Source organism: Anas platyrhynchos, chromosome 1 (assembly GCF_047663525.1).
Source record: "Anas platyrhynchos isolate ZD024472 breed Pekin duck chromosome 1, IASCAAS_PekinDuck_T2T, whole genome shotgun sequence".
Taxonomy (NCBI): domain Eukaryota; kingdom Metazoa; phylum Chordata; class Aves; order Anseriformes; family Anatidae; genus Anas; species Anas platyrhynchos.
The window spans coordinates 3553251-3566345 of record NC_092587.1 but is presented as its reverse complement, the minus strand read 5'-3'; the positions used below and the strand labels follow the sequence as shown (position 1 = coordinate 3566345).

Genomic DNA, 13095 nt, shown 5'->3' with positions numbered 1-13095 from the left:
GCGCTAATTGTGCTGGTGCTGGGTGGCAGAGAGCCACTTTGTTCAGGTTAGTCCTAGCTCCGAGCAGGCGCTTATTGAGCCGCACAGAGACCAAAGTGCCCGAGCTTGGTGTTGCTCGGTGTCCCGTAGGTTGGAAATGTGATATGTTAATGCTTTATTATTGCCCCCACAGCCTTGGCAGAAATGGAGGGACCGGCCGAAGCGGCGTAACTCATTGTTTGCCCTCTGAATAAGGACTTAGCCTAGTCACAAGCTTCTTTCACGTGTGGTTTCTGCAGTGTGCATGCCAGGAGCTTCATGATGAGAACTGGGAAGAGTTCCTAAAGGCAGTATTTGTTCAGATTGTGTTTCGGCGCTGTTCCTGGATGTGACTTACTAGAGCCTGTTGTAACTAGATGTGCTCTGCTGGGAAAGTAAGACCTCTGCTAAATCAGCCCATCAGTTCCTGAAGCTTTGTTTGCAAAAAATGTAGATCCCGTGTGCTAGCAACTTCTGAATAGAGTTCAGTGAAACTATGTTTAAAGACAAATTACTTAATGAAAAGTCTTGTGTTGACCTGTTGTTGCTTGGGATAACCAGGTAAACACAAACTAGTCAAAATTATTTCCCTTCTGCTCTGCTCAAGATGACTTGAGCTTGTTTAATCTTCTCTTGTGTTTATCAGCATGCAGGTGAAACTGTCTTTAGTACCCCAGATGTTCAGGAATGATAGCTAGTATGTCTTGTGGAGTAACAGGTACCACAATAAATACGTCATATGGTGTCAGTTTATTTTTGGTAATAAGGCCCCAGATTTTAGCAAGGATGTAGAGATGCCTAGCACAACGCACTCACCTTGGGGGGGTATTAACTGGTGGATCACGGAGCAGTTTGCATCCTGGTAGGAGTGGAAAAAGGTTGTTCTGCTCTCTAACCATACTTAATCTCTTCAACCATAAGTTAAAACGAGTCGTGGCTATTACAGTCCATTTTTCTCACTTCTTACTTAATAAGGGGTCAAATTCCTTGAACACTTCTGGCATCAACAAACTCGTTCCCATTTGAATTTGGTGGGTCACTTTCTCCATGACAAGTTGTAGCAGTGTGTTCTTTGTTCGAGCAACAGGCTCCCTATTGTAGCTGCGTCAAGTACGCTTTGGATGAACATTTGCAGCCGCCCACGGGCTCTTGATTCATTTAACCACATGTGCCTTGAAGTTTTTATTCATTTCTCAGTGTCTGCCCATCTCTGTCTTTGTAAATGGACTTTGTGTCTCCCATTGGAGTATGTTCGTACTACAGTGGCTTCTGTAGGCAAATCAAGTAGCCTTCATGTGAACTGCATTGCTTAAGGGAGTTATTTACTCATTATTTACTCATTTACTTATTATTGGTAATCCTGCAGGCTCAGTTGGAAGCTGTTGGCAGGTTCCATGTGACCTTGTAAGTGGTATAGAAGAATAACTTGGGTTTTCTTTGAGAACAGATGATGAATTGGAGGAAGCTTTCTATCCAACAAGGGACAGTCCATGCTATGGGAGGTTCTGCAAATTGAAGCTCAAAGTAATTAACTTGAGGTGAAGTTTTTCTGTCTGTATTCTGTATAGATCAAACGGTCAGACTTATGTTTTTTTTTTTAGTTGTTATTATAAGAGACATGACCGATACATAACTCTTACCCTTATGAATAACACAGTTTTCCTGAATTCTCTTCTCATTTGAACATAGTCTTAGGATTTGAACTTTTTATTCTGTACTTCCCCAATGCAGTACCTGGGCTGCAGTTTCCCAGTATCTTGCGACTGGTGCTGCAGGTGCTATGTGTCTAAGCCTCACGCCTGTGCTCAGACAAATTTCAGTTGAAACTCTTCTTCAAGGCAAGACAGGTTTGGAAATTAATAATTTTGAGATTTATTCCTCAAAGTGCCTAAGACTTGATTTGAGCAAATTTGGTAGGATTTACTTTAGCCCACAGAGACCATACAGCATTGTGGGAGTGTGGAAAGATACCTAAATCAGCAGCTTCAATTAAAAAATTGCAGTGACACGACAGAGGCGAAAGCTGGAAAGGCCCAATATCAGACAGGCAGGTCTTAATATTTCATCTACGTGCTGGCTGTGCCAAGGCAATAACGTGCTCCTTGGCAGAGGGACAGTGGAGTATCCTTAAGTGTCCCGGTTGCATAACAGGAGATGGATGGACTTTTTCTGCAGGGGTTCCTCTCTTGGGAATCAGAGAGAACCTTTGTGAATACACATGTCAGTGCTGCTCCTGCAAAGAAAGAAACCATCCCACGTGTTCTGAACAGGGTTCTGTGGAAGATGATAATCGGTATTTTCTAGGAACAAGGTGAAGCACGTTGCAGTCTTCTGGCAGCTTCTTCCACGTGAACCATGGCAATGAATGAACTTTTGCTGCATTTCAGGATTTCATGCTAATGTTTCACTTCTATGAGACTTTTTTTCAGAAAAGAAAATTATCTTAATTACCATGAAGTAACTAATCCTCAAAGCTGTAATTGTTGCTGACATAATTCTTCATATTTACCAAATATGAACAATTTAGTTCACCTCTTCAGATTGTTTACAGTTAACTCAAACAACAGCTTCCTGTAAATATCCTTTAATCAAGAGATTGAATTCTCTAACATGAACGTTAAAGCTATTTGATTACAAAAATGTAACGTTTCCTGTATTTTTATTTAACTTAGTTAAGTGTATCCCATCAGTATATTTTAATTTCAGTAATAGGTTCAGTAGATTTGTACATGAAATGTACAATTGGAAGATTTTTTAAGTGAGGCGCTATTTGGTAGCATGTGGAGCAAATACTGTGATCATTTGGTATGACACGACTAATTAACCATACGGCTTCTAACAAATGGTAATTTATGTTGCATCTTTGAATGGCTGGCCAGTCTTTATTTTTCAATAGATTGTAATAGTTGATTTTCAGTCTCTCGTACTTTGGGCTCTGTATGTAGATCTTACCACTTTGATTTGGCACACAAAATCTTCTCACTTTTCACGTTGGTTTCCAGGCTGCCTGTTCAGATTCCCAGTACTGACCTTTGAAACTTTCTGGTCACTTTCCATGCAGTTTCTATTTCTTCTCCTCCAGACTCTTCTGAATATTTTCAAGGTTAGCTGCCTAGCCTTGTTCTAGCACTCATTTAAATGTGCGCTGAAATTACATAATCTAAGATGAAATATATAACAAATACGATTTATCCATAAGTGTGACACCATTTATCTTCTTTTATCCGATCTTTTGTAAATAAACATCTTGATTCCTGAGGTTTTGGAGCACAACAACATCACTTATGTGCTTTAAGATGAGTGAACGAAGGCACTCTTCATGTCTTCACGTCTTCATGTCACCGAGTAAATTACTCTGTCATTTAAGTTGAGCACCCCTGCATGGTTAAGTGCATAATAATTTGACAGTGTCCCCCTGTGCTCCTCTGAAGATCATAATTCATGGCTATTTTGCTTACCGTGGGAAACTTCCTTGTAGCTGGAGGCTGGAGTGGCCGTATCTGCTGGTGAAGGACAGGGAGTGCTTTTGTTACCTTTGCAGCCCCATTACCGGATCTGGTTGCTTGGGGGAGTGCCTGGTTATGATCTGTTAGAAAACAGCCTATTAATAAAACAGAGCCTCATGCAAGAGAGCACTTCTTAATCTTCTTCCTAGGCAGTTATTTATAGGCCGTGACATCTTAATTTGCCTCTCATGTGCATCAACTTCTGTTATTTTAAAAGATCAAGTAGCTTTCGCGTACCTCTGAGAATCACTTCTGGAGGAAACGGTCTGATCTCCGAGGAATCTTACAATAAACTTTTGACATAAAACCTTTTTGTAAACATTTATTTATTTTGCCGTTGCCTTTCTGAAGCACAGAAGCTACAGAATGTCCTGTTATATCCCTATTTATATATAAATGCTGTATTTGCCTGATACACATTTTCTGGAATGCTCAGAGGATTTCCAGTTGCTGTTAATGTTGATTCACCCTGAGTGGGTGGGCAGAGACCTACCCGAAGCAGTATTAAATGTATTATACTCTTTATTTTTGTGGTTCTTTTTCTTTATTAGAGTGGTCCCAGTGCCAGATCTTGTCACAAAATGTGCATTGACATTCAGCGAAGGCAGATCTACACACTGGGACGCTACCTGGATTCCTCCGTGAGGAACAGCAAGTCCTTGAAAAGTGACTTCTATCGCTACGATATTGATACAAACACATGGATGCTACTAAGCGAAGACACCGCAGCGGATGGAGGGCCAAAGCTGGTGTTCGATCATCAGGTCAGCGGCACTATTTTAGCACAAGTTCCTGTTTATGCACCACCTTTTCAGTGTTGATGGATCATGATTTTGATCGTAGACTCCTAAAATTTAAGTTTTTTATACCAGGTAGCATTACAGTGATATGGGGGAAGCTGTGGGCTGCACTCAGTTAAATTTTAATAGCATCGTTGTCTAATGCCATTGACTACCGGTATTCCAAACAAATTGAGTCAGAAGAACCATAAAAACCCTTGCAAAGTAATTCATTTTATTTATTAAGGCATATTTTATTAAAGCTCAAAGCACAGTTCATCTGGTTTTAATCAGACTTGCTGAGCTGGCTTTGCAGATCCAGCCTCCTGAGTAGACGTTGGGGAACAACTTGCAAAGCTGGGTGTGCTACCTTCAGGAGCATACTGGAAGCAAGATACTGACATGAGGCCAACAGGATCAGGATTCTTTCAAAAGCAGTTCTCTTAAAAGTTCTCTTAAATTTTGTAGAATGTGCTTGCTTTGTAGAGACTGAAATCTTACAGGAGTAGCTGCTAACCTTTTGAAAAGCTGCACCTCTCCTTGTGTTAAAACATGAGTAAAAAAACATTTGATTTGATGCTCAATGGCTTTTTTGTCCTTGAAAAAGGTATTTTGTTCTTAATTGTTTTTATAAATCATGGCCAAGAGATAGCACATCAGTATTCATTTTTAAAGCGTCCCAAGAACTTTTTATCGGTACTAGCAATTTTATAACCAAAGCTGCTGTCTGCCAGCACAATATGCGTTTTTGCTGACACCAAAAATAAGGTGTGTTGTATGCAGAACAAAAGCCAATCAGTCTTTCTGTTCTATTAATAACAAATATCAGTCTCCCAGGTGTTGGGCAAAAGGCAAAAGTAAATGATCAGCTGGCAAGGCTGCTTTGCGTACCTTGTTTGCCTGCTTTTGAAATTGTTTCTTTTTTCCCTGCTGTCTCCTAGGAAAGAATGTACTCCCTGAATTCTTTATCAGTCTAGGGCTCTTCCTTTTCCTTCCCTCAGTACCTACTGCGATAGCCGTTTTTGTTTAACCTTCAAAAAATGTGCTGCCCAAGAAGTGTTTTATGTAGGCTTTTCAGAGTATCATCTCTGACTTGCTGCAATCCTGGCTCTTTTTTTCCCCTTGGTGTTTTATAACCCTCTCCGTTGCACCACATCCAAAAACATCACCTGGAGTTTTGTTTGATTTGTACCGTGGTGCAGCTTGTGTGTGCCATAACCTGAATTGGGGCTTTGGGGATAAACATTTTGCTGCTGCTGTCTCATCAAGGATCTTCGGCCAAGTTATGGTCCTACCCCTCATTATGTTAAAGCAATGAGGATAACAGTAAATATATGCTTGGGATGAAATCCAAGCAACAAATCACAGGTTGGGTTTTGATCAATTGTGTGGTATTCAGTAAATTAGCAGTGACTTTGATTTTTGACTTTGATTTTTTTTGCTCTTGCACAGTCATTGTCAAAGGTGATAACTTTGGGGCAGAATTGGCTGTAGATCCCAGAGACTAGAGGCAAATTTTTTAGATGACATAGTGTACATATAGCCCTCCTCTGCTCATTAAACGGTCAAATTGAAATTAGACTCACACTTTAAACTAAGAAGCTGTTTTCTGAGATTAATACCTGTCAACCATGAAGATGTTCTCGCTCTTTTCCTCTGTTAGAGGTTCAGATGTGCAGAGTACTGTCTAACTAGATAGCACTTACAGGGAGGGATGCTTAAACCTGTGTGTTTAACTCTTAATGTACTGGCTTAAAACTACTTCTCTTGTTCCTCAAGATGTGCATGGATTCTGAAAAACACATGATATATACCTTTGGAGGCAGAATTCTGACCTGCAACGGCAGTGTTGATGACAGCAGAGCCAGTGAACCACAGTTCAGCGGGCTGTTTGCTTTTGACTGCCAGTGTCAGACATGGAAGCTTTTGAGAGAGGATTCCTGTAACGCTGGACCTGAGGATATCCAGTCTCGAATAGGACACTGTATGTTGTTCCATTCTGTAAGTATCCACGCAATACTTTGATTCATTATGCCTGACCTTAAGGAGAACATCTGGTTTTGATTTTCTTGTGAGGCTGAAGCTCTTTAATCTCCCAAGTGGTGTGTTGTCTCGCTTGATTTTATGTTCACTGACAGTCTGATGCTTTTTTGGTAAGTGCAGGTGGTATTAATTCAAGTCTTAGGCAGAGCTTTCATGACTTCAACTGAATATAATTTCAAGTAAAAGCAAGGTGAATTCTAAGTAGTTGATTTTAATTTAATAGTGGCAATTGAACCAGAGGCCACCGATTCAATTTAATCTAAAGTGTTTTCCTTTTGAAATTGGTAAAATGTCTTAGAATCTTCTGGTCTAGAAAACACCCCGTGTAGTTATAGGAATGGTAAACTTGGCTAGTGCAGGGCTTACCTGTTGTGCTTTCAGAAGTGCAGGCACCCTGCTGCTGCTTGTTCTCCTGAGCAGCTGGTAAGTTCGCTACAGACAGCATTATTGGCTCTTCATCCAGAACCTGATGGGGAAAAGCAGAGGTTTGGGGGGTTAGAGTTGTGTGGCACTTTATTATTATTGGGTATACCAAAAAATAAAATAATAATAAAATCCATTGCTTTTTCAATGTGGGCTCATCAGCCATGTGTTTAAGTGCAGGATGAGAGTTGCAGGATCAGGGTGATAAAGGAGGGGTGGTCAGGATCTTGTATGCTCTGCATTATCTTTCCATGTGTTATTTTATTGAAAGCTACCTTATAGAGGGGAATTTCATCGACTGCCTGCTTACACAGGCAGATGCAGTGCAATGGCACTTCTGCACTGAATTTACATGCAGGTTTCTTAGTGGCAGCAAGTGGAGTTTGCAGAGTTGTGCTGATGTTGAATTCCAACTTGAGAACGGTGAGGAAGAGAACTGAAACAGTGTGGCATTCTCGTGTGCTCATAGCACCAATTGAAAACTGCCAGTTTGAACAGCTTACAGATTTTTTTCCTCTGTCCCTTCCAAATAAGAGATCAGAATTTTCATACTGAAAGCTATGCTTTCGCAGCTTTCAATTTCATTTCTGTTTTTAATGGCTCTCAAAAACCACTGCCACACAAACTAATGTGTAGAACCAGAGGATTTGCAAAGTAATGTCCACAGTAAATGTAAGAATGTAGGTTTTTTATAAGCATGGTTGATGGCAATTGATTGTCTTCACTGTTTTCACAACCATTTGGAAGAAAAATAATCAGTTTCTTAAGGACTTTCCACCTGGCAAGCTTGAAAGAAGTAATAAACTTGACTTGCTGTTTATTTTTGTGTTCTAAGTGTGTCGGTATCTGGATGGTTTCTCTTACAGTTCTTCTTTGTTCCTGGTTTAAACAGAGAAATTACCATCTAGTGGATTTCTGACATTATACAATCGTTAAGGGTAGAAAAGACCCTTAGGGACCCTAAGGCAGGGACACCTCCCCCCAGCCCAGGTTGCCCCCAGCCCCATCCAGCCTGGCCTTGGGCACTGCCAGGGATGGGGCAGCCACAGCTCCTCTGGGCAGCCTGGGCCAGGGCCTCACCACCCTCAGAGGGAAGAATTTTTCCCTAGTATCTAACCTAAATCTCCCCTCTGTTGCTTTAAAACCAGTCCCCCTGTCCTATCCCTACACCCCCCGACACAGTCCCTCCCCAACTCTCCTGCAGCCCCTTCAGGCATGGGCAGGCTGCTAGAAGGTCTCCCTGGAGCCTTCTCTTCTCCAGAGTGAGCACTCCCAGCTCCCTCAGCCTGGCTCCATGGAAAGATCAAGAATTCAATCAAGAATTATGAAGTTTTTACTGAGTTTGAGAACAATAAACTGTTCTGCACAATTGTTCCACTGCAAATCTTTGCAGAGATGGAAATAAAAAATACCAAATTAATATCAATGGAACTCAGGTAGCTCAGGCATGATTTTCAACTTAGAAGAAAAAGAATTGTTGCTCATTGATTTATCAGTGTTTCTGTGAAACAGAAATAAGTACTTAGTAAAGAAATACTTTTTTTCCTTTCTAGAAAAATCGCTGCCTATATGTATTTGGTGGCCAGAGATCGAAGACTTATTTGAATGACTTCTTCAGTTACGATGTAGACAGCGACCACGTGGACATCATATCAGATGGTACTAAGAAGGATTCAGGGATGGGTAAGTCTGTGACTACGTAGTAATTTCCTCTTACTGGTACATCTGAGAAACGTGTTGTTAAGTAGGTGAGCGGCCAGCTGCAGTGTCCTGTGGTATCAGGTTAGCATCCTTAACTAGCCCCGTGTACCCAAGTGAACTCCCCGGTATATAGGTTAAACTTATGCCAGCTCTTTTGTCCTCCGTGACATTTGATATTCGCCATCTTTAGCACAGTACAAATAATTGATGCGTGAAACCGTATGCCTATCAAATGAAAACAAACAAAAAAAAAAAGGCAGCAAGATTAAAACCAGTGTATTTTATTTGCAATTTTGGCAAAGACAAGAAAAAAGCTGAAAAATAACTGTCTTAAACAAAAGCAAAATTTAAAAAATGATCTCTACATGAAAGATGATGTAAAACAGAGAAGCAATTGGCTCGGTTTGAGATGCAGAAAGGCAGATAGGATGGCCGGAGACAGAGAACTGGAGTAGAGGGGCAGAGGTTATTTTGCCTGGACCGCCGACGAGAAAGATGAGGCTGCTGCTGCTCGTTGTGCTGATGTTCCTGTGCTAAACTGGGGCTAAGCAACAGTAGGAGGCTGGAGCTAAGCGTTAGTCCTGCTTGGTTCACACTGCTGGAACTAATGGATGCCAGAGTTGTATGCACCAGAACCCTCTAGAAACACCCAAAAGGCGTTGTAACACAAGCATGAAGAATTGATTTTATACCTCTCCTCTTCAAAATATGACATAGAAGCACGGTAACTTTTCCCAAAAAGGATCTCTGCATATGTTAGCACACGTTTTCCTCCCTTGCAGATATCCTGATTTTGAGGCTGTGCCTCCGAAGCTGAAACTTGTGTTGCACTGCGTACTGCTATGAGACAAGCTATTAATGTTTTTCAAATTATGTATATTTAGGCCTGATCATGTTTGCTGTTCTTCCAGCTACCAAAATCCCAGGAAGCCAATTTCTCTTGAAATTTAGGCTTCCCTCCTCATTTTGATCAGGCTTAATTTGAACAAGTAATTTTGCTGAACTTCTGAAGTGAATTATTGATGGTTATGAGTTGTTTGCTCATTTAATTTAGGTATGCCAATGAGGGAGAAGAGTACCCAAACATTTTTTTTCTCTGGAGTGACTTATTTACTTGAGTGCTTCCAAGAAAGAAACAGCTTGTATTGTTGACAGTCTTACTTAATAAGGTGCCTGCATTTTGCCTGATGCTGCTCTGCACACGCCCACACACTGCTTGTGGTCCTTAGAGCATTTAAAGAATTGGTTATTTTTTTCCCCACCTGGAATTGCTAGCATTCTGCCATTTTTTGCTTTACAAAAACGACCTTTTCTTGGTAGCCAGAAGCTTTAAAAATATGTGACTTTCAGGTGGCCCCTGTGTTTGCTTCAGATTTAAAGATATATTAAGCTTGCCTTATGGCTACTGAAGACATCAAGCTCTGCTTCTCAGCACCAACAGCAAGGTTCGGTTAAGCAAATGAGAATATAGAGAAAATATATGGAAAATTTAGCTCTCTTCCCCGTTCCCACGGGCCCCAGGGTGGTGAAGAGTACACTCTGTAAAAAAATGACTCATTGGAAATAATTCACGAGTAGATTTTCAGCTCACTGTTCTCCTGTGTGCGGAAAGTTAAACAAACGGATTTGAATGTTTCCCTAGCCCTTGAAAGAAAACGCTGAGATTATTTGCATTTTCACAGGAAGAGAACAAAATGCCTGTTACACACAAGAGAGTAAATGCTGACAGCGTTATTTTCACCCCCAAAGAGCAAGTCTTTAGTATCTTCTTGTTAGGTGATGATATGTAAAGGTTTGATCTGCCTGAACAAAGTGATTCCCTGCCTGCCTGCTGCAGAGCCCCGCGCTGCTCGGTGCGATGAGTGGAGCTGAGGATGCCTGACCTAAATGTTCCGATAAAGTCCTGTGATTACATTTTGTTCCTGGCTCGCGCGTGGCATTCAGTTCTATTCTTAGTTGAGCTATTTTGATTTTTACTCTTTTTGAAAACTTAATTGGTCATTTGTTAAAAATTTCCATTAGAGTAGTGAGAACATGAAAAAATGTAGTAAATGTTAAGGCATATCGGTGATATGGAGTGGTTACAGCACTAGAAAACTGTGGTGATATGTTGGTTTTGCTGCTGTCTGATGATCTGGATGAGATATGTATGCTATTTAGTGATTTTCTGCTCTTAGTTGTGCTCTAAGTGTTGAACCTGGCAGGTCTCTAGCATAGGTGATGTGCTTGAGAGAGGGGCTTATCATGTACTAGGTGATACGTCTCACCAAAATTTTCCTTTTCTCTGGAATACAGGACAAGAACTACAGCAAGTTTAGCCATATTTTTTCATTCCTTGGAAAAAGGTTCAAATTTGACCAAGGTACAGCTTCTGAAAGATAGATTTGCACATAAGCAAATTTTGACAAGCTCTATTTGCTACTAAAAATCACAGAATCATAGAATATTAGGGATTGGAAGGGACCTCGAAAGATCATTTGGTCCCATCCCCAAATGCAAATCTCTCGTGGCTCAGTCTACTTTGAGCGTGGGCAATCCTTGCAGCTCCTGGTGTCTGCCTTTTCTGCAGAGTAAGCACTGGTGCTTTCTCCTCCTCACTGCATCAAAAAAAAAAACAACAAAACTCTGGTGCCTTCTCTCTGCTGCCAGAGGAGGGCACCAAAATGGATTTAGGCCACTGGTGGTGATTAACTTCGTCCTGTGATAGGCGTTAGGAGCAAGGAATTTGTCAGGTCAGCTGGACAAATGGCCAAAAAGGGAATGAGGAAAAGACTGCAACAGCGATAAAGAGTCTGATATGCAGAAAGGCTGTGCTGTTACACATTGGAGGATGCGTGGTGGAAGAGTAGAGCCTGTGGTTGGAGAAGAGACTGAAATGTGTGGCGGGGAACATACCCTTTTAGATACGGGGAAAACCAAAAGAGCCAACCAAAAGAAAACCCTGAACAACAACAAACAGCCCATCACGTGTACGCCAGAGCAGATCTACGAGGCATATGCGTGGTTTGGAGATGTCACCGGTGTCAAATGTCTTCTGAAGGCTGCACTGACAGCTTGCCTGACTCGCTCAGCACGTAACCCGTGACTAATCGCGGGCAGTCGTTTCGGGTCCAATGGAGCTAATGGGAACACTTGTGGGCAAGGTTCCTGTGATAATCCAGCTTGGCCCCGACTCAGATAATGTCCGAGCCCTTGGTTGGAAGGAGAATTTCCTGCTGGAGACCCAAGATCACCTCCTATCCCTTGGCACTGAGCGACCTCCACAGTCAAATGAGATCAAGCCCTATGTGTCCTTCCAGCTCCTTTTAATGGTGGAGTAGTTCTCGTGGACAAACTGCCCCTGTTTTATTGACCTGGGAAGTTCCCAGCTCTCCTGCTGGAGCAGATGCTCCTTCCAGACATGAAGCCATGCAGCCAACAGAGCTGAGGCTTCGTGCATAAGTACCACGGACAGAGACGACACTGCCCAGTCTAGGAAATCCTGATTTAAAGTAAGACAGTGTCAGAAAAACATTAATCAAGATAGAAAACACAGCTAGGAGCCAATTCAGACAAGCGGTCTGAATATCCCATTTTGTTTCTGTTTCTGACACCCAACCTGTCTTGCCCTGTGTTCAATTTAAGGTCTGCATTGCCAGTGGCCATGGTGAATTTTGCCATGGAAAGCTTTTTTTTTTTTTTTTTTGGTGTGTGTATGAGGGACCTTCTGTGCTCATTTAACATGGGGTGTTTTGCTAAACCCATCTCAAAATATTTTGCTCTGTCTATGGAGGTGAAGAGGAGACCAGGCAGACGCCAAATCCTAGAGGTGCCTTACAGGGAAGGCACAGCAGCAGAACTCCACTGGAATTTACCAAATGACCCGTTTTCTCCAAAATCCCATATAGCCTGGGAGAGAACTTGAGCGCTGAACACCGTGTTGTTGCTTTTTCAACACGACGACCAAACAGCTCCAAACGGTCTCCTTGGCTGCTCCTTGGCCGACTTCCAAGCACAGTCTCATCATGAAAAATCCAAGAGGATAATCATTATCTTGCTGTGTCAACAGCTGGCCCGTACGCTCTCCCTATCACTCATCAGGGGCTGCTCCATTAAAATCCAGGAGGGGTGCTGCTTCAGCTTTGTGAATTACAAGTGGAGGTATGCAGTAACTTGCTGACCTACTGCTTTTTTTTTTTTCCCTTTCCAATTAATCCATCAGGGAGGTGTCAGGTGCTGGTGAGCAGCGCTGTCCACGTGATGTAGCTTTCTCCTGCTCTTCTAATCATGAGGCATCACAAGGAGGAGAATGCCTGCGAGTCACTTGCAGCGAGATTAGCAGCAACGTGTTTGGAGGCAATCATAATTTAGGTGGCACTGAAGGGCTCTGTCGATGAACTTGCTTCCCTCAACTATTCTTCGTGAATCCTGCAGAAGTGCTCTGCAGACTACGGGGTTTATATTACTGTTTTGCCATCGCTCTGTGTTCGGAGCGTGTTGAAAAACATGCCATAATTCCTCCTCCAATGAGAGAGACGAGATTTAATTTCCAAACCTCTGCCTGGTATTATGAGCACCACCTCTGCGTGAACTCCAATTTATTGCTTTGCAAATTCTGCCTCTCTGTAAAAGCTCTTTTTTTTTTT

General features: G+C 42.0%; 1 protein-coding gene across 3 annotated transcripts in view; it reads left to right on the top strand.

Moving 5' to 3' along the window:
• The window catches only part of MKLN1 (muskelin 1), a 94069-nt gene that overhangs the window by 59528 nt on the left and 21446 nt on the right, over window positions 1-13095 (top strand). For all 3 annotated transcript variants that reach the window (XM_027461121.3, XM_021276509.4, XM_021276510.4), the window contains 3 exons: window positions 4076-4288; window positions 6083-6304; window positions 8323-8452. In XM_027461121.3, the coding sequence (XP_027316922.1) occupies window positions 4076-4288; window positions 6083-6304; window positions 8323-8452 (565 nt within the window). The remainder of the gene's footprint in view (window positions 1-4075; window positions 4289-6082; window positions 6305-8322; window positions 8453-13095) is intronic.